This window comes from Scyliorhinus torazame, chromosome 6 (assembly GCF_047496885.1).
Source record: "Scyliorhinus torazame isolate Kashiwa2021f chromosome 6, sScyTor2.1, whole genome shotgun sequence".
NCBI classification, from domain to species: Eukaryota; Metazoa; Chordata; class Chondrichthyes; order Carcharhiniformes; family Scyliorhinidae; genus Scyliorhinus; species Scyliorhinus torazame.
The window spans coordinates 191,363,046-191,384,211 of record NC_092712.1 but is presented as its reverse complement, the minus strand read 5'-3'; the positions used below and the strand labels follow the sequence as shown (position 1 = coordinate 191,384,211).

The 21,166-nt window shown below is 52.5% G+C and overlaps 1 protein-coding gene across 1 annotated transcript in view; it reads right to left on the bottom strand.

Annotated features, from left to right (window-relative positions):
* The window catches only part of abcb5 (ATP-binding cassette, sub-family B (MDR/TAP), member 5), a 190,218-nt gene that overhangs the window by 91,940 nt on the left and 77,112 nt on the right, over positions 1 to 21,166 (bottom strand). The window contains exons 13-15 of the mRNA XM_072509204.1: positions 17,566 to 17,691; positions 8,500 to 8,703; positions 4,766 to 4,936 (exon numbers count right to left, since the gene is read on the bottom strand). Of these exons, the coding sequence (XP_072365305.1) occupies positions 4,766 to 4,936; positions 8,500 to 8,703; positions 17,566 to 17,691 (501 nt within the window). The remainder of the gene's footprint in view (positions 1 to 4,765; positions 4,937 to 8,499; positions 8,704 to 17,565; positions 17,692 to 21,166) is intronic.

Genomic DNA, 21,166 nt, shown 5'->3' with positions numbered 1-21,166 from the left:
CCGCCAAAGCCCTCCCCCTGCCTGCGAACGGCTCCCCCCTCCACCCCACCGACTGTGGCGTCGTTGGACTCAGCCCGCAGCCGCCATGCCGGGTTCACAGAAATAAAAAGGACAAGTGTTCCATGCCATCGGGAACTCGGCCCATCGGGGGCGGAGCACCGGGGAAGGGTCTCAGGTGATGTCCTGAGGCGTCCCGATGGCATGCGGTGTACTTTTGAGTGCACCGTTTTTGAGGGGGCGGAGCATTGCCAAAGAGGCGCCGCCCCCAATTTTGACGAAAATGGGGATTCTCCAGCTGATCGCCGAACGTGATATCGGCGTCGCCGACCAGAGAATCCCGCCCTCTATTCTGATTCCTATTCCCCCAAGAAAAGTTGTGTGATAGTGGCCTGAAATGTCCAGTTCATGCAATTCGATTTTCCCGCTGGCATTGCACCCTTGCTGGAGGGTTTCACGACAGTGTGTGATGGTTCCAATGGGAAATCCCGTTGACAAACAGCAAGAAGATAGAATCCCACCACCAGTGAATGGTGCACTGCTGAGAAGCATGCGGCTGGCGGACCGGAGAATCCTGCCCAAATCTTGAGTAAGCACAAAGTTCAACCTGGCATTCATGAGTCACGTCAGTCAACATTCTTATCATAAAGCTGCTAGCTGTTCATTCATAGACAGTTTGAAGCTGAACAGCTTTTAATATCCTCTCGCTCATGGGAACTTCCATAAATATAATTACTTTGTAAATTGAGAAATCTAGCTGTAGTTCAAACCCACAGTAAAAGGCACCAAGTTGAAAAGAATCGGAGAGAGAATAAGGTGAGTCATGCTTGAATTCCAAAAGCTTATATGCTGTAAAAAGGAGGAAGGATTGAGGGAGCCAAGGACACCCAGGTTAGAATGGATTGGACTCAAAGAAGGTGCAGTCAATCCATATTTCAATGCAACAATGATTAAGAGAGGGATGTTCAGAGGAAACAAAAAAGGAGATTTCAGAGAATCATTGACTGCACTGACATGTGAGCGGAATGTTCCCTTCCAATCGGGGAACACTTCAGCAGTCAAGGGCATTCAGCCTCTGATCTTCGGGTAAGCGTCCTCTAAGGCTGCCTTCAGGACACGTGACAACACAGAATCGCCGAACATAAACGTATAGCCAAGTTCCGCACACATGAGTATGGCCTCAACCAGGACCTTGGATTCATGTCGCATTATATTCACCCCCCACCATCTGGACTGGGCTTGCGAAATCCTACCAACTGTCCTGGCTTGAGACAATTCATACCTCTTTAACCTGGGATTACTCCTCTCTCGGGATCTGTAAAGATTTAATAACCTGCAAATGCTCGCATTCAAAGTATCGTCTTACATATTGACTTTGTCTATATATATGATTTTGGAACCCACCTCTTCATTCACCTGAGGAAGGAGCAGTGTTCCGAAAGCCAGTGATTTGAAACAAACCTGCTGGATTTTAACCTGGTGTTGTAAGACTTCTTACTGTGCTCACCCCAGTCCAATGCCTGCATCTCCACATCATGTGAGCAGCATGTGGTTAGTACTGTGCTTCACAGCTCCAAGGTCCCAGGTTGATTCCTGCTTGGGTCACTGTCTGTGTGGAGTCTACACGTTCTCCCCGTGTCTGAGTGGGTTTCCGCCGGGTGCTCCGGTTTCCTCCCACAAGTCCTGAAAGACGTGCTGTTAGGTAAATTGGACATTCTGAATTCTCCCTCCAAGTACCCGAACAGGCACCGGAATGTGGCGACTAGGGGCTTTTGACAGTAACTTCATTGCAGTGTGAATGTAAACCAGCTTGTGACAATAAAGATTATTCTTATTAATTGTTAAAATAGAAAGTTAGGAAAGTGACAATGGAGCAAGACAGTTTGGAAGTTTGAGGGTAATTTTAAAGTGATCAAGATCAGGATTTTATGGAGACCACCCACCCCCTCCCGGGTGTGACATTATGTCCCCGTCAAAATAAATGTCAATTTAACCTTGGTGGGGCTTACATTTTTTAATTACATTTTCTAAACTGAATGCAAGGATACAGAGTGACAGCATAGAAGGTAACCACACTGTAAATCTATATTGTGCAGCACTGCAGGGTAAAAGGTTATCAGCAGCATTCATGTTACAAGTTATGTATGTTACAAATGCAAACTAGTATCCGGTGTCACTATATGGAAGTGCATTCTGACCCTGTTCATGAATAAAGCTGCTGAGGAAAATGTGTTTTTGAGTTCATTGTCCAGACAGTGCAAGTCGTGTTGGCTTCACCTTACAAACGAATTGCAGCAGAACCTGAGTTAACATGTGCTGTCTGAGCAGCTTTATATTTATTGGTGCCTTCATGTTCTTTGATCAATGTCTTACTTCCACTTGAAATGGAAACTGGCACATTGAACATGGTGTAGCTGTTTTGTTCCAGGTGATTGTAAATGAGGAAAACGCTTATGAAGATAGTTGTTAAAGCAACAATTACACATTTTTGACAACACCATTTTCATTTTACACTAAAGCTGGAACCTCGCACATGTTCAATCTTTATCAATCTTTATGATACGCTATCCAGTCAGCAGCATTGTCATAGGCCTGAAGTTTCAGCTTGTCAGGTGAGCAAAATCGGCAGGATCGGACGCAAATGTGAAATCTGCTCCCACCCGTGATCAGCAGTCGAGATCGATTAATGTGCTGGCTGGCCAACTAATGGCTGACTGGTGGGCACGGGCGCAAAATGAGGGTGGGCAGCTGAATGTGTGCAGCTGAGGGCAGGGACTTTAAAAACAACTTAATAAAGGCTTGACTATATAGAGGAAATGTGGGAGAGAGCTTTTGTGAACGATAAAGAGACACTGACAACAAAGGTCACAAAGTGAGCAGGAAAGTCTGCCTGGGATAGAACAAAATTCTCCAACACTGGTAGCAGGGTTCCCAATGCAGCGGAGAATCGGGTGTCGGGGAAAAATGGTACCCGTTTGCTTTGCTAGCAGTGGAATTGAGGTTCACCTCTGCGTGCCTGCGGGATAATGCAAATGCGAGCAAGCGGGTCTTAATAACCCATTTTCATCTACTTAGCGGGCCAGGCACCCCGGACGGGATTCTTTCACCCCGGGGCCAGGCCGGAGAATTGCTGGGACGCGAATTGCGCCACGACACCGGTCCGCCAATTCTCTGGAGAGCGGAGAATCGGCGGCATTGGCGCCGGCACAGGGCCGGTCGGGAGCCGCAGTACGGGGCCCCCCGCGGCGATTCTCCGCCCAGGATAGGTCGAGCGGCCATGCAATTAAAGCCGAGTCCCGCCGGCACCGTTCACACCTGCTCTTACCCGGCGGACCTCGGCATGGATCCATCCGGGGTGGCCTGGTGGTGGTGTGGGGGGGTGTCCGACCCCCGGATGGGGGGCCTCTGCTGTGGCCTGGCCCGTGATCGGGGCCCACCGATCAGCGGCCGGCCTCTTGGGCTGGGGGCATCTTTTGTTCCACGCCAGCCCCTGTAGCCCTACACCATGTTGCGTCAGGGCCGGCGCGGAGAAGGAAAAGCCACCGCGCATGTGCACATTGGCGCCGGTCGCAAGGCGCTTGACAAGAAAGTCCAGGGCTCCGGCTTCTAAATCAGTCTCATGTGGTCATACACGATACTGCACTGAGAATTTACCCAGAGAGACAAGGGGAGAAATGGTCAGGATTTAGGTCGGCACAGTAGCACAGTGGTTAGCACAGTTGCTTCACAGCTCCAGGCTCCCATGTTCAATTCCTGGCTTGGGTCACTGTCTGTGCGGAGTTTGTACGTTATCCCCGTGTCTGCGTGGGTTTCCTCCGGGTGCTCCGGTTTTCTCCCACAGTCCAAAGTTGTGCAAGTTAGGTGGATTAGCCATGATAAATTGCCCTTGGTGTCCGAAAAGGTTAGGTGGGGTTACTGGGTTATGGGGATAGGGTGGGGTGCTCTTTCCAAGGACCGGTGCAGACTTGATGGGCCGAATGGCCTCCTTCTGCACTGTAAATTTCATGATTCTATGATCTTTGGAGATCGCTTTCGGCGACCCATGTTACACCACCATTCTGCAACCCGCCCATGAAAAACACAAGGAGAGACAACAGAACAGATCATGGTGGCAATGGGGAATAAAATTCCATATCCTCTCTGCACTCCTGGTGGTGGCAGTCCTTGCTGGAGCCTACGGTTTTCTGTATTGTTCTGATAGAATCATAGAATCCCTTCAGTACAGAGGAGGCCATTCGGCCCCTCGAGTCTGCAACAACCCTCCGAAAGAGCACACTACCCAGGCCCAATTCCCCGTCCTATTCCCGTAACCCCATCTAACCATTGGACACTAAGGGGCGATATAGCATGGACAATCCACCTAAGCTGCACATCTTTGGACTGTGAGGGCAAACCGGAGCACCCGGAGGAAACGCACGCAGACACGGGGAGAATATGCAAACTTCACATACAGTCACCCAAGTTCGAATTGAACCCGGGCCCCTGGTGATGTGAAACAGCAGTGCTAACCATTATGCCACCATGCCACCCTAAACTCCTCTCCCTGCAAGTTCTGATGACAGACTAGTGACCTGTTCCTGGAAGAACTAGCTATGGAAACAGATAAAAGTCTGCCTTAGTATATCACTAGGTCTAGTAAAAGAATTGGGACTCCCTGCAAGTTTGAATCACTGTTGATCGTGTGAAATTGATCCCTAAACCTCCTGAAGTTAACTTTAGATAAGAATACCAATGAAATTTCACAGCCACTCTCTTCATTCCCACTTACCTTATCCAGTGCTGCTTGCACAACAGATTCACTCTGAGTATCGAGGGCAGATGTTGCTTCATCCAGCAGAAGAATCTTTGGGTTTCTGACTAACGCACGAGCAATAGCAATTCTCTGTTTCTGTCCACCACTCAGCTGGGCACCTCTTTCACCAGCCATGGTGTGAAATCTCTGGAAAATGTGAAAGCACAAAGTGTATGCAACTGAATAAAAATATCTCCAACTAATTTATTGTACAAGTGCAAGCTGACACCCACAAGACCTCTTTGTCATATGAAAGCTTCTCAAGGATAAGAGATAACTGCTTTTATGTAGATTTAGTCTATACTAAAGGATTAATGCATAAATAAAAAACTTAAAAGATTTACTTTGAAACAGGATATTAAAAAGTTCTTGGTAGCCATTGAAGTGTTATTGAGGTATTATCACTGCTGCATAGGAAACATCAACATACCCAACCAATCAGTTAGCCAGAGTTGTCTGTGAATGTATTGATGATGCTAACAGTGTACTCACTGTACTTATGAAGAAACCATTCACCAACTTGCTAGGACTGTACATTGTTATGAAGACAAGGGGTGAATTCCCTGCACCCCTACCAATCCATTCACATGGTTTTTGTTGAGAAAGACGAATAAACGCAGAAAGTGTGATCAGTAGATCACGGGCTGGATTCTCCAATTTTGAGGCTATGTCCCCACTCCGGCATGGAAACGGTCGCGTTTTACGACAGAACAAATGGCGTAAAACGGCCACCGATCCATGCAACATGGCGCTGGCCGCTCGTGAACCTAGCCTGCGAAACAGTGCCCCCCCCCCATTTGGCCAGCTCACCACCCCGGACCACCCCCCTCACAGTGCCCCCCAGCCCCTGGCAAAGTCCCACCTGCCCGCGGATCGGCCCTCCCCCGACTGTGGTTACAGCCGCCACGTCGAGTTCCCGACTGATGAGACCAAATGCAACCGACGCCGTCAGGAATGCGGCCAGTCGGGGGCGAAGCATCCTGAGGCAACGTCCTGAGGCTGTCGATACGCCACGCGGCATCCTTTGGAGCATCGCAAAAGCGGCGCCGCCCCCAATTTGTCGCAAACTTTGATTCTCCGGCCAGTCGACGAACGCGATTTCGCCGTCGTGAACCGGAGAATCCTGCCCCACATTTCCATCTCTTATTTCTCTTTGTATATCTAGGCCGGGATTCTCCATGATGAGTCTGCCCTGCTACTGCTGCTTGCGACGATGGATAATCTGGTGCTCAACCAAATCTCCCATTCACTGCAGCAGGTTGGGAGCCTCCCCTGGCCTGAATAGACAGAGAATCCCACCCTAATATGACATTGGTGACATTGCCCTGAATTCCCCGACCATTCGCTAGTGGTGGGATTCTTGATCCCACAGGCAGCGCTCCTCACACGTTGGGTTTCCCAGCTGCAAGGGGTTTATCATAGATTATCATAGAATTTTACAGTGCAGAAGGAGGCCATTCGGCCCATCGAGTCTGCACCAGCTCTTGGAAAGCACACCCTACCCAAGGTCAACACCTCCACCCTATCCCCACAACCCAGTAACCCCACCCAACACCAAGGGCAATTTTGGACACTAAGGGCAACTTATAATGGCCAATCCACCTAACCCGCACATCTTTGGACTGTGGGAGGAAACCGGAGCACCTGGAGGAAACCCATGCACACACAGGGAGGATGTGCAGACTCCGCACAGACAGTGACCCAAGCCGGAATCGAACCTGGGACCCTGGAGCTGTGAAGCAATTGTGCTAACCACAATGCTACCGTGCTGCCCCTGGCTTCTTCTTTAATGTAGATTGTAGTGGGTGGCTGGCTTCAATGGGAATTCCCATTGACAATGGTGGGAGCAGAGAATTCTGCCACACGTGAAAGATGCGCCGCCGAGAAATAGATGGCTGTCGTCCGGAGGATCCTGCCCAATTAATTCCAACTGACACTAGTTCAGATTGTGTGAGGCTTTTAATGACTTCTCCTTCTGAATCATCTGGGATACTCACTGTTGGGTGCCTTATTTACACAGGTCCCACCGGCCCTCTGGAGAGCATTGCATTATTTGATCTTCAGCTGACAGTGTCATGTAAAACTCCATGGGAATTCTTTGGACAAGTGCGCCAATCACTTAAAGCAAGCATGCAGGTGCAACAAGAAGTTAGGAAGGCAAAACAAATTAATAAAATTCTGACAGGGCTGGACAGACTAAAGGGAGCGATGTTATTTCCTCTGGCTGGGGAGTTGAGAACAAGGATACATGGTGGACTGAGATGAGGAGAAACATCTTCACTCGGAAGGTGGTGAACCTGCGGAGTTCTCTACAAAAGAATGCTGTGGAGGCTAAATCACTGAATCTAGGGCGCAATTTACTGGCCACGTTCTGCTGGAATCGGGGCGGGCGCAGCTGGTAAATGCTGCCAGAGGCCTCTCCTGGGATTCCCGGCAACCGTTACGCCTCATGAGATCGAGCGAGACTTTGTTTAAAAACGCACTTAAATGCTGCTGATGTCAATTTGAACCCACTCCCAGGACCTACTGGCCTCACCGAGGTGACCCCAGCCGGATGCCGATTGGAACTGGTCCCCACACACAGGACCAGACAGAATGGCACGGGGTGGGGGGGGGGAGGGTCTCCCAGGTGATCGGAGGTCTCCACGTGGCTGGTATCTGGGAAGGGTGGCACCCTGCACTGCTGATGCCACCTCAGCACCATGGCACTTGCAGCCTGGCACCCTGGCTGATGTTTCGCTAGTGGGTAATGGGTTATAAAGTTGCTTCACTCATATTGATCAGGTCACATTAATATTTGCTTTGTCTCTAATCTAATGCGATAATAGTGGACTATTATAGTGAGCACTGCATTCCATCTAGAATGCCACTTAGGATAATGTGGAGCATGGATCACTACTGATTTATTTATTATTTAATGCATATGCTATTTAGATTGCCTTTTGTTTTTAATTCCGTGTACCCAATTCTTTTTTCCAATTAAGGGGTAATTTAGTGTGGCCAATTCACCTATTCTGCACATCTTTTTGAGTTGTGGGGTGAAACCCACACAGTATTTAGATTGCCAATGTTATTTTGAGAGAGATGTTTTTTGAATATAATTGACCTCCTTAAAGGAAACGTCCTCTCTTCACTGATCAATGTTCACAAGTCACCCGTGATCATTTTCATCTTCATTGCTTGGGTGGTTAGCTGACATATGAAAATGAAATGAAATGAAAATCGCTTATTGTCACAAGTAGGCTTCAATGAAGTTACTGTGAAAAGCCCCTAGTCGCCACATTCCGGCGCCTGTTCGGGGAGGCTGGTACATAATGGATTTCCTGTCTATTATAGAGTCTGACCAGTTTCATTGCCATCAGGTGAATGTGAAAATGATTCCTTCTGCATTACGTGTGGCTCATTATCCACCAATTGCAGACTTAAGGATCTTGCCTGTGCTGGTATGAGAGTATACCAAGAAGAAGCTAAACATTTCATTACAGGGGATGAGGTGAATTCTCAGCTAATGGCATCCAAGACAGCTCCTTTACACCTGCCCAGGCCTGGTGGCATTTGTGGGAACTGTGTCCAAGTCACTTCTGTAACTCACAGACATGAATGTTGCATACCACAGGAAGTAGAACATAAAACATTTTCTAAAGAGACCTCTCACTCAAGGACGAAACAAAGTAAGTTTGTAGCTCTGTCAAATCTAAAGTGGCACTTACATCGGGAAGCATTGTTATGAAGTCATAAGCATTTGCTTCCCTCGCTGCTTGCTCAATCTCTCCATCAGTTACATCCTCTCGGCCATAGCGTATGTTTTCAGCAATTGTTGTGGCAAAAAGTACTGGTTCCTGACTAACAACACCGATGTTTTGTCTCAGCCACTTCACGTTCAAAGTACGGATATCATGTCCATCTACAGTGATCTAAATGAGATGAAGACATTTATAAATTGATCATTTTCTATCCAATTAATTCATCATTTACCAATATAATTAGCTTACTTTATGCATTTCACTTATTTCAATATTTTACTTACCACACACAAAAATTAGAGTCAGTTGTTACTATTAATTTATTTGTCTTACATTCTATCTGATTTTTAGTAGTTTATTGTCTTTCTTTGTGTATGAATCTGTCAGTTTGAACCAAGAGAAGATGATTAGAATGAAGATGTAAAGATAATGAGTGAAGACTTGGAAAAAGTGAAAAAATTAAAGTACCTGGGGTCAGTGGTTGCAGAAGGTGGGAGTATGCAAGTGGAAATTAAGTAATAGATTATCTCTGGTTGGAGTAATAGGAAGAAGTGCAGTGCAGTGTCATTTGATAATGCCACAATGGTGTGACTTGTGCATGAGTGATAAATCTGCAATTTGATGGGTTGGCCAAACTAACTGTTTAAACAAGGACTTATTAAAGACAAGAAAAGGCACTGCCTAAAGGTGGCTGTTGCAATCCACCCCAGCTTTTGGAAAGTTCTGGGGCGGGATTCTCCACACTCAGCGCGATGTCCGCCGACTGGCGCCAAAAACGGCGCGAATCAGTCCGGCATCGCGCCGCCCCAAAGGTGCGATGGGTCGGAGAATCACGCCCCTGATGTGGAATTACGATTCAAACTTTGGAATTTAAATAGAGATAGAGCGAATGGTTTAAAATTCAAGTCCACATTACAAGGTAAAGGTGTAAAAGGGAAACAAATAAACCTTCAGACCCACCAAAACTCAGAACTGTCTAAGGAGGAGGCATTAAACTCTGAAGTACTGGATATGCAATGGCTGCCACAGCCAAACCCAGCCACTAGACCTTGTAAATGCACAATGGGTAAAGTATATCAGGCTAGGCTGCAGGCACTGCAGAGAGATTGCAAGTGACACAAGGTGTGTCACAAAATATTTCAGCAGAGGAAATAGGCTGAAAAGCTGCACTCTCTTCCTCGCTCTCTTTTGGAACAACTGCACTAACCAGTTGAGACGACAACTTTAACTCAATATCTAGCAATGAACTGAGACCTCATAAAAATTTAATATCTTATACTCTTGTGTAATGCATTATGTTATCCTAATTATTAATTATGAGTGGACATAGATAATTTTTGAATAAATGTACTCTTTTGATTGGTACATGTGAATTACTTGAAGTAACTGGCAAAAGTAGAATTGACCCTTATTTTCGGTGCTCGAGGAGCTGGCAAGCCATCGAGTATAGCTTGCAATAAAAGTTTTACCTGAACTTCAACTCTAAGTATCATCAAGTCAGTTGGAAAGTGAAGTGCACGATAGTTGAATAAATACCGGTGAAACCCCCACAACAGGTCCTGCCAAATTTGAATTCAGGCCCTGATTACATTTGTTGTCTGTTTCCTGGCCAGAGTCAGGCAGATTGAATGGCTGAACAGCTGTTTTTGGGAAGACCACAGCCAATGAGTGGAGAGAAAGGGGGAGGCACCGAATGTGAGAGGCCATGGACCGATCAGAGGTTCAGACACATTTGGGTTTGTAAACACATCAAAGGGACGGGATGGGGACAGGGGGAATGGTGGGCGGTGACATTGTTAATAAATCAGTGGAACCAGAGACAGAAGTTTCAATTGGAAATTACATCTGAGGCACACAGCCTCATATAATATTAAAATGACTAACCTGTCTCCTTCAAGTGGATGAAACATGCATGAAAAATGTTCTTTGAATACTAAATGTATTTTCATTATGTGCTGAGATTGAATTCATCTGATGGGCGAAATTCTCCATTATCGGCGGAAAGTCCGCCGATCGGCGCAAAAAACGGCGCAAATCCCACTTGCGTCACGTCATAAAAATGGGCCGATAGTCTGCGGCCCGAAATGGGCTAGCAGCGACGTAACGGGATCCGCGTTTGCGCAGTGGTTCACGCCGTGCAGCATCATACGCGCTGCACGGCGTGACGGCTCATAAGGCCTCGCAGCTCCCCCCCACCCGACCGGAACAGCCGACCGCAACACCCGACTTGATGGCTGGTCGTCGCTCAGCCCCGAGGTTCGAGTCACGCGATGTGGAGGCGCTCCTGGACGTGGTGGAGCAGAGGAGGGACGCCCTGTATCCCGGGCACGGCCGCAGAGTTGCCCCAGGCCACAGCCGGCGTCTGTGGAGGGAGGTGGCAGAGGCCGTCACCGCTGTGGCCCTAACACCACGGACAGGCACCCAGTGCCACAAGAAGGTGAACGACCCCGTCAGAGCAGGCAGGGTGAGCCTCCCCCATATCCCCCCTCCCCATATCCCCCCTCCCCCATATCCCCCATATCCCCCCCCATATCCCCCATATCCCCCCTCCCCATATCCCCCCTCCCCATATCCCCCCTCCCCCATATCCCCCATATCCCCCCTCCCCCATATCCCCCATATCCCCCCTCCCCCATATCCCCCATATCCCCCCTCCCCCATATCCCCCCCTCCCCATATCCCCACTCCCCCAGATACCCCCTCCCCCATATCCCCCCTCCCCCATATCCCCCATATCCCCCATATCCCCCCTCCCCCATATCCCCCTCCCCCATATCCCCCCTCCCCCATATACCCCATATCCCCCCTCCCCCATATCCCCCCTCCCCCATATCCCCCCTCCCCCATATCCCCCATATCCCCCCTCCCCGATATCCCCCATATCCCCCCTCCCCCATATCCCCCCTCCCCCATATCCCCCCTCCCCATATCCCCCCTCCCCCATATCCCCCTCCCCCATATCCCCCCTTCCCCATATCCCCCCTCCCCCACATCCCCCATATCCCCCCTCCCCCATATCCCCCATATCCCCCATATCCCCCTCCCCCATATCCCACATATCCCCCCTCCCCCATATCCCCCATATCCCCCCCTCCCCATATCCCCCCTCCCCCATATCCCCCCTCCCCCATATCCCCCCCATATCCCCCATATCCCCCCTCCCCCATATCCCCCCTCCCCCATATCCCCCCTCCCCCATATCCCCCCTCCCCATATCCCCCCTCCCCCATATCCCCCATATCCCCCTCCCCCATATCCCCCCTCCCCATATCCCCCATATCCCCCCTCCCCCATATCCCCCATATCCCCCCTCCCCCATATCCCCCCTCCCCCATATCCCCCCTCCCCCATATCCCCCCTCCCCCATATCCCCCCTCCCCCATATCCCCCATATCCCCCTCCCCCATATCCCCCCTCCCCATATCCCCCATATCCCCCCTCCCCCATATCCCCCATATCCCCCCTCCCCCATATCCCCCCTCCCCCATATCCTCCCTCCCCCATATCCCCCATATCCCCCCCTCCCCCATATCCCCCCTCCCCCATATCCCCCCTCCCCCATATCCCCCATATCCCCCCTCCCCCATATCCCCCTCCCCCATATCCCCCTCCCCCATATCCCCCCCTCCCCCATATCCCCCATATCCCCCCTCCCCATATCCCCCCCTCCCCCATATCCCCCCCTCCCCATATCCCCCATATCCCCAAGTGAATCCAGCCCTAACCTTAACCTCTGCAATGCACGCGCAACCGATGGCGTGCATTCATATACCTGCCTAACACTGTTGCCTTTTACCCCTGCCACCACCCCCCCCCCCCCACAGGAGAAGCGCGCAAACAACAATAGGGAGCATGTGAGGACTGGAGGAGGGCCCGCTGATGAGAGGCCACTGACCGTACACGAGGAAAGGGCCCTGGAACTGGCTGGCGGACCTGAGGACCGGGAGGTTGCTGATGCAGAGGTCGGGGCACCACGAGCAAGTGAGCCACCAACAGCCCGTCCCCATATCCCCCCTCCCCTATATCCCCCACCCCCGTATCACCTGATCACTGCCTGATGTCTAACCATGCATGCTTCATTGTGTATCGCAGGACCAAACGTCCAGGCACCCATCCCCGCAGATGCACACCGCCCGCAGGATGCCCCTCGGAGACCACGGGAGACGGAGAGACCCGCACCCTCCAGCATGCGACGCCCGCAGGATGCCCCTCGGAGACCACGGGAGACGTAGAGACCCGGACCCTCCAGCATGCGACGCCCGCAGGATGCCCCTCGCACACCACGGAGACGGAGAGACCTGGAGCAACAGGGAGACGACACCCCCGTCACGTGCGGGAGCGACCACCCAGCGATGAGGGGAGCAGCCACAGGCCCCCGTCACATCCGAGCCAGGACACCACTACCCAGGACACCACTATCCAGGACACCCCTACCCGGGACACCACTACCCAGGACACCCCTACCCGGGACAGCACTACCCAGGACACCCCTACCCGGGACACCACTACCCAGGACACCCCTACCCGGGACAGCACTACCCGGGACAGCACTACCCGGGACACCCCTACCCGGGAAGACGAAATACCGGACAGTGACTCAGAGTGGATGGGTGGAGACGAACCCCCACCCCAAAGTGCCATGGACTCAGAGTGGGACGAAGAGCACGACACAACGCCACTGCTGTCACCAACACCCTCCACCATCGCAGAAACACTCACCACGGTTGGGCACTTTAGTGATGAGGCGTCTGGTACACTCACTGGTGCGCACAACACAGCCGTCCCGGTACAGCAGGTGGAGGTAGGAGCAGCAGAGGGACCGGGCGGTCGGAGGGCAGCCCAGGCCAAGCGAACATCTGCCGCCCAAATGGATCCCGGGTTCCTGCAGTTACCACACCCACACATAGATCCGATGCAACCACCGACACGGAGACGAGCGAATAGGGTGACGGGTGGCTTGCGGCGGCTGCGGTCGCAGGTGGAGGAGTCCACCCGCGTCCAGGAGCTGGGAGTGGTCCCGGTCATGCGTGCCACCCAGGCTGACACCGCACGAGTGGCGTCCGCGGTGGAGGCAATGGGTGCGACGGTGTCAGACATGGGGAACGGTTTGCGAGGCCTGGGGCCTTCCGTGCAGGCGGCGTCTGTGGCCCAGGAAATGGCTGCCCTCTCACAGGAGGCCATGAGCCAGTGCCAGCGCCAGATGGCAGAGGCACTCAACGCCATAGCCCAGTCTCAGCAGGCCATGGCCCAGTCTCAGCAGGCCATGGCCCAGTCTCAGCAGGCCATAGCCCAGTCTCTGCAGGCCATGGCCCAGTCTCTGCAGGCCATGGCCCAGTCTCAGCAGGCCATCGCTGAGGGCATCGGCGCCAGTGGCCATGTGCGAGCTGGCGTCGCACTGTCGCAGACAGGGTTCGACAACCCCCTGGGCTCCATGGCTGCAAACCTGCAGACCCCTGTCGATACCAGCACGGGCCTCCAGGACTGGCAGCGCCAGATGTCGGGGGCGCGTCGGATGGCCAGTCCGTTCGCATCCCCCACCCATCGGGCACCCCGAGGGAGGAGGAGGTGGTGTGGTCCGTCCCGGCTCCCTCTGTAGGGGAGGTCCCGGTACACCGCGACACCTCGGACTCCCCCCCTTCCGTCCCAGGTGCATCGGGTGGGCAACGGGCAGGACAGGCTGGCAGCTCGCCATCCCAGTCGCCCGGGCCGCAGCCTGGCCCATCTAGGCCAGGACGCCCCAGGAAACGGCCGCCAAAGGGATCCAGTGTCAGAAGGCAGGAATCACAGGAGTCCACCTCCAGTTCCGCTGTACCGTCTGGGGAACCACATAGACGTAGTCAAAGGGCCCGTAAGGCCAAACAATTAGACACTGAGTAAGTTGGCACGGGTGCAGGGCACAGATGAGTTTTAGGGGCTAGGGCACGTGCATGAACTCTTTTGGTTATTAAAGTCAATGTTACACCTACCGAAGCTGCCTTTGTGCTCTGTCCAAAGTGTGCGGGCGTGTCATGTACATTGAGCGCAAGTGTGTGTGTGACGGGTGGTCTTACCTCAGCCCCAGGTGAGTCTGCCCCCTTCCCCCTGGGCCGCCATCAACATCCCCCGGGCAGAGGACGGGACCGTGCGCTGCAGTGTCACAGCCGCATGCAGGGATGGTCCGGGTGGATGGTGGTACTGTGGCCATGGGTCAGACATAGTCCAACGATGTAGAGCCAGGAGCTCATCGGAGGCGGGTTGTCATCATCCTCCATGGCATGCGATAGACACGCGTCCACCCGCAACTGGGTGAGCCCGGCCCGTTGTGCCGCCGGTGGATCGGCAATTGGGGGTGGGGGAGTGGTGTGCATGCGGGTGGGGTGTGTGGGGTTGGGGAGGGGGGTGAGGGTGCTGGGTGGGTGGATGGGTGGGGGGTGTGGGTGGTCAGCTGTTGTCATGGTGTGCGGTCTGTGGCCATACTACCCGATTCCCACGCCTATCTAGTCAGTGAAGCGGGCGTCGATCAGTCTGTCCCGTGCCCGCTGGGCCAGCCGGTAATGGTGGACAGCCACCCGCCTGTGTCTACCCCGTCTGCCCTGACCATTGCCCCCATCCCCCTCATCTGGGGAGGACTGGGCCTCTTCCTGCTGCTCCTCCACTCCGCCCTCCTCTGCCTGCGGCACATCGCCCCTCTGCTGGGCTATGTTGTGCAGGACGCAGCACACCACAATGATGCGGCCGACCCTATCTGACCGATACTGGAGGGCGCCCCCAGAGAGGTCCAGGCACCTGAAACGCATCTTCAGCACGCCAAAGCACCTCTCGATCACTCCCCTTGTCGCTACATGGGCATCATTGTAGCGGTTCTCCGCCTCATTGCATGGCCTCCGTATAGGCGTCATCAGCCACGATCGCAATGGGTAGCCCCTGTCGCCCAGCAACCAGCCCCTCAGCCGGGGATGTCGTCCCTCGTACATGCCGGGGATGGATGACCGCGACAACACGAATGAGTCGTGTACACTGCCTGGGTGACGGGCGCAGACGTGCAGGATCATCATGCGGTGGTCGCAGACCGCCTGTACGTTCATTGAATAGGTCCCCTTCCTATTAGTGAACACGGCCCTGTTCTCTGCAGGTGGCCGCACGGCGACGTGCATCCCATCGATCGCGCCCTGGACCATGGGGAACCCGGCCACGGCAGAGAAGCCCACGGCCCGGGCATCTTGGCTGGCCCGGTCCACGGGGAAGCGGATGTAGCGGTGCGCCATGGCATAAAGGGCATCTGTCACTGCCCGGATTCACCGATGCACCGATGTCTGCGATATGCCGGACAGGTCCCCACTTGGTGCCTGGAATGACCCCGTTGCATAAAAGTTCAGGGCCACCGTAACCTTGACGGACACGGGGAGAGGGTGTCCCCCGCCAGTGCCACGCGGTGACAGGTGTGCCAGCAGGTGGCAGATGTGTGCCACGGTTTCCCGGCTCATCCGGAGTCTCCTCCTGCATTCCCGGTCCGTGAGGTCCTGGTATGACTGCCGGGGCCGGTACACACGGGGCGCCCTCGGGTGCCTCCGTTGCCGTGGGGCCGCGACGCCCTCCTCCCCCTCCTCGTCCTGTCGGTCAGGTGTCCCTCCAGCCTGGGCGGCTGCCGCCTGCCCCTCTGCGGCAGCCTGCGCCGCCTCTCTGGCACGCTCCTCCTCCTCCTCCTCCTCCTCCTCATCCAGGGCAACATAGACATGAGCGGCTGCCACCACGGCGGCCAACATCGCTGGATGGTCTGAAAACATGACGGCCTGGTGGGCGGGAGGGGAACGACGACATGTCATCATTGCCCATATCCCCTCCTCCCCCCAGCCAGGTGGCATGGACCGCATGGGTCCAACTGTTGGAGGCTGGCACCTGGCCAGGTGGACCAACTCATTTGCCCTCCCATCACCCACCCCGGCACGGACCCCCTCCCCAACCTCCACCCCGGCACGGACCCCCTCCCCAACCTCCACCACAGCACGGACCCCCCCCCAACCTCCACCCCGGCACGGACCCCCCCCAACCCCCAACCTCCACCCCGGCACGGACCCCCCCCCCAACCCCCAACCTCCACCCCAGCACGGACCCCCCCCCAACCCCCAACCTCCACCCCGGCACGGACACACGCCGAGACACACCTCTCCTCACGCAATCAGTCTGCGGCCACGCCATTTCCTGCCCAGAGCCAACCCCCCAGGCCGTCACTCACCTCCTCGCTGGTCGGCGTGAGCCTGGAGCACCGGGTCACGCCGATGAAAAGGAGGTTTGATTCACGTCGACGTGAACGGTCATCACGTCGACGGGACTTCGGCCCATCCGGAAGGGAAAATATCGGCAGGCCGAAAATCGGCTGCCTTGCGCAGACCCGTGACATTCTCCGCGGCAGCGGCGCCATTAACGCCCCGCCGACTTTTCTCCCTTCGGAGACTTCGGCGGGGGCGGGGGCGGGATTCATGGCGGCCAACGGCCATTCTCCGACCCGGCGGGGGGTCAGAGAATGACGCCCGATATTTCTCTTTCCACTATTTTAATGACGAGATTAGCAATTTATTCGTATGAATTTAACGCCATTGTTAAAATAATGCTTGAATTGTTTTGGCATTTATATGTTTGTATTATTCAGGCTCATTGTCGCTGATTGAAAGGAATTTAGTGATGGTCATAGTCATTCAAAGTCTAGGTCCAGGTCATATAAATATGACAAACAAATAGTTGTAGAGAAGACTTCCAATGGTGGCGATATTCTGAACAGTTGCACAAAGGGGTTCTCCGCTGGAAACTTAAACTCGGGCCTTTTAACCCGAAAAGTGGTCGTTAAACCCCTACCCACCCTAAACTAACCAGTACCTGAGGAAATACCCTCAAACCAGCCAAAGGGGTGGAAAGATAGTAAGAGCAGCAAGAGTGAGGAGAGGAAGATCCAGACCTCTGACACGTGAAGTGGAGCAGGACATAGCGGATGTAAGTTAGAACCAATACGTAAAATTATAAAACTCTCCTCAGAGCTCAGTAAACACAACACAGCTTTACCTCTCCTGCTTCTGGATCGTAAAATCTCTGGAGCAGTTGAATCACTGTACTTTTACCACAGCCACTGGCTCCAACCAGTGCAACGGTCTTTCCACTCAAAACCTTTATGCTCAAACCATTAAGAATCTGAAGTTAAAAGGAAACTGAGATTTACAAGCATGGAAAAAAGTATTGTCAAAAAAGTTGCAATTGAGAAATTATGGTCACCTCATGCTTGCAAACATATACAACAAGCGCTGTTTATTCCTTGTTTCTTTTTCTTGTCCATGTCAACATTTTAACCTTGTGTTCAGAAGAAATGCTGAACAACAAAATATACTAGGTTTGCAATATTTTGATTAATTTATAAATGTTGCAAAAAGGCTTATGAGCTATCTTTTAATTCAGCCATTCTGATACAAATTAGCTTATTACTTCTTCTCTTCAAGAACATTCCAAATAACTATACACCTAATCAGTATATTCTGAAAAATCATTCAGCTCAGACAGATCGGGCGAAATTCTCCCCCAACGGCGCGATGTCCGACGACTGGCGCCAAAAACGGCGCCAATCAGACGGGCATCGCGCCGGCCCAAAGGTGCGGAATGCTCCGCATCTTTGGCGGCCTAGCTGGCGGAAATGGCGTTTGTTGCCCCGCCAGCTGGCGCGGAAATGCGGCGCATGCGCGGGAGTGTCAGCGGCAGTTTCTCGGCGCATGCGCAGTGGGGAGAGTCTCTTCCGCCTCCGCCATGGTGGAGGCCGTAGCGGAGGCGGAAGGGAAAGAGTGCCCCCACGGCACAGGCCCGCCCGCGGATCGGTGGGCCCCGATCGCGGGCCAGGCCACCGTGGGGGCACCCCCCCGGGGTCAGATCGCCCCGCGCCCCCCCCCAGGACCCCGGAGCCCGCCCACGCCGCCTGGTCCCGCTGGTAAATACCAGGTTTGATTTACGCCGGCGGGACAGGCAATTTCTGGGCGGGACTTCGGCCCATACGGGCCGGAAAATCCAGCGGGGGGTCCCGCAAACCGGCGCGGCCCGATTCCCGCCCCCGCCCAATCTCCGGTACCGGAGACTTCGGCGGGGGCGGGATTCACGGCGGCCAACGGCCATTCTCCGACCTGGCGGGGGGTCGGAGAATGACGCCCATGATTTCAACAAAAATAAGGCAAAAAACTGGAACACAAACATATCGACATGAAAATTCATTATCAAATGGGAATAGTTTCTCAACAAGGAAGAAATGTGTCAAAGAAAATCAACAAAACTAATTAATAACCAATCAACAGTCCAGAGTTTATAACATAAAGTTATTTTTGCTCAAGGGGGGAAATGAACAATTTACCAATTGACATTAAGTTAAACAATGTTTTTCTTCCTTTCAATGGGAATAACTGCTTCAAATTTAACAACTTCGAATTAAGAGGAGTATCACGCATTAAAACTGAACTTGCTGAGTATGTGGTTGGGAATGGGATTATAGATTATAATGAAAGGTGTTGAAGAATATTATATAATAATCAATGGAATACAATGATTCTCATCTTCCTGAGACGTGAACCATTTATGGCCTACAGCTTGTTAGTTTTGAATGTAGTTCTGAAAGGTCAAGTTGTTTTCTTGAAGCTTTAGTGAAGCATATAAACTACTCGTTTTATGGAGTTATAGACCTGGGCATTAATAAGGTCAGGTTGAAAGGTGGGGAAGGTGAGTTTTAAAGGGGAAACTTACAAGTTGAGATCTTTAGCAGTTAGAGGGATGTACGTTCTTCAAATGCAGGCAAGTGTTGGATCCCAGGTTCTTGACAGAGATTACTGATCAGGAAGGATGAGTCTAATCCCTGATTTTAGGGAATGGTCCATTCTCATAGGTGCTTAATTCCTGAATCTAGGGCACCTTTCTATGGGATGGTCTGATGTTAGAGGAACCTGAGGGGCCAGGGAAGCATCTGCTGCTCCTGGCCCACAAGCAACACAGTAAAATGACTTCCCTTCTCCACAAAGCTGTCCCTACCTCTCTTCAGTTATCAGGATTGAGTGGCTTTGCAACCCATAATTAAACCTGTAAAAAAGGTGAACTATGCATGTCTCATTCAAATATTTATGGTGCCAGTAAGCCTCCTGGGAACAGATCAGGCATCCATCAGGTCCCCCCTCTATTAAATTAGTAAAGGTGTGTTGGGATTCATCTTGAGAGTTTTAATCAATTTTGGGTGTTAAATCCAGCACTTGACTCTGGGACTCTCGTTAGTCACTTGCATCATGGAATTCTTTAAGACTGGTCTCACAGATGGGACATTCTTGTGGTATTGAATTCCGTTTCTCTTTCTATATTTTCTGACAGATTGTGTAAACATTGCAAATGGACAATGTGATGTGGGTCCCACATATAGTTCTTGCATGGAAAGTATGACTGTGGAGCTCCGTCCTGTGGAGCACGGCCTGCAGTATGTGGGAATTCCTAGCCTGGATGACCACGTTTTCAGGAAGTGCCGTCGATTTGACCAGCTTGATAGCCGGGTTGCGGAGCTTAACAATAGGCTGGATACTTGGCAGTACAGCCACAATGTTGAGAGGTTCGTTGATAGCAGAAACGATTTAACGCCCAGAAAACAGAATCCTGTTTAAGGCGCAAATAGCGGGGTGGTCTTTCGGGCACTTGCATTGCCGAGAACGATCCAGCTTTCGAAGAGGAACCCGTTTTGTTTCGGTCTCGGCCGGGACTACCCCACTGAGGCCACACTTACCTCACTTCCTGATCAGCTTAGCTTGTCAGTGCAGGAAGAAATTGGGGCATCATTTTTAAATGTCGCCCTGATCTTTTGAATCCTCCTTCCACTCCCCAAGATGACCTGTGGACCCCCCCCCCCTCCCTATGCCTCAACTTAACTCCTGGGGGGGGTCCGTGATCCCTCCTCACCCTAACTCTTAAAGGCAGGTCATCGCTGGACTTGATCCCTGGAACGGGCAACCTGGCACACAGGCACCTTGGAACTCCCACCTGACACACTGGTGCTGCCCCTGACAGTGGTATCTGGTTATCCTAGAATTGCCATCCTGGCACTGCAGGGATGTCCAGATGGGACTGCCAGGGTGTTGGGCTGGCAGTGCCTAGGTGCCAAAGGAAGTGCCAGGGTACCATCCTGCCCAGAACCTGACCACCCGAGAGTCTGGGAGAAACCCCGAGGTGCCATCACGCCTGGCCCGCGTTTGTGTAGACCAGTGCTAAACGGTGCCATGGCGAGGTCTCCCAGGCGCGGGTGCCAACATATTTAAATAAGCCTATTAAATATGGAAATCAGCATCTCGCCCAGTGAGGGCAAGATCCAGATTGCAAAGACTTGCGAGATCACGTTAGGAGGGCAGGTAGGTAATCAGGAAAGCCCCAGCGTCCATCTTACTCAAGAACCATTTTTCTGTGTTGGAAAATGGTGAGAATGATGGGTTAGTTTTTCTGCAGCCAGGGCCAAGTTCCTGATACTGTGGACAGTTCAGCTGCATAAACTGGGAGGAGTAAGGGTGGATGCACAATAGCAGTAGGTGACTCAATAGTGTGGGGTGCAGACAGGCACTTCTGCATGTGTTGACTCCCTGTCTACAGGGTCAAAAATGTAATTGAATGGCTG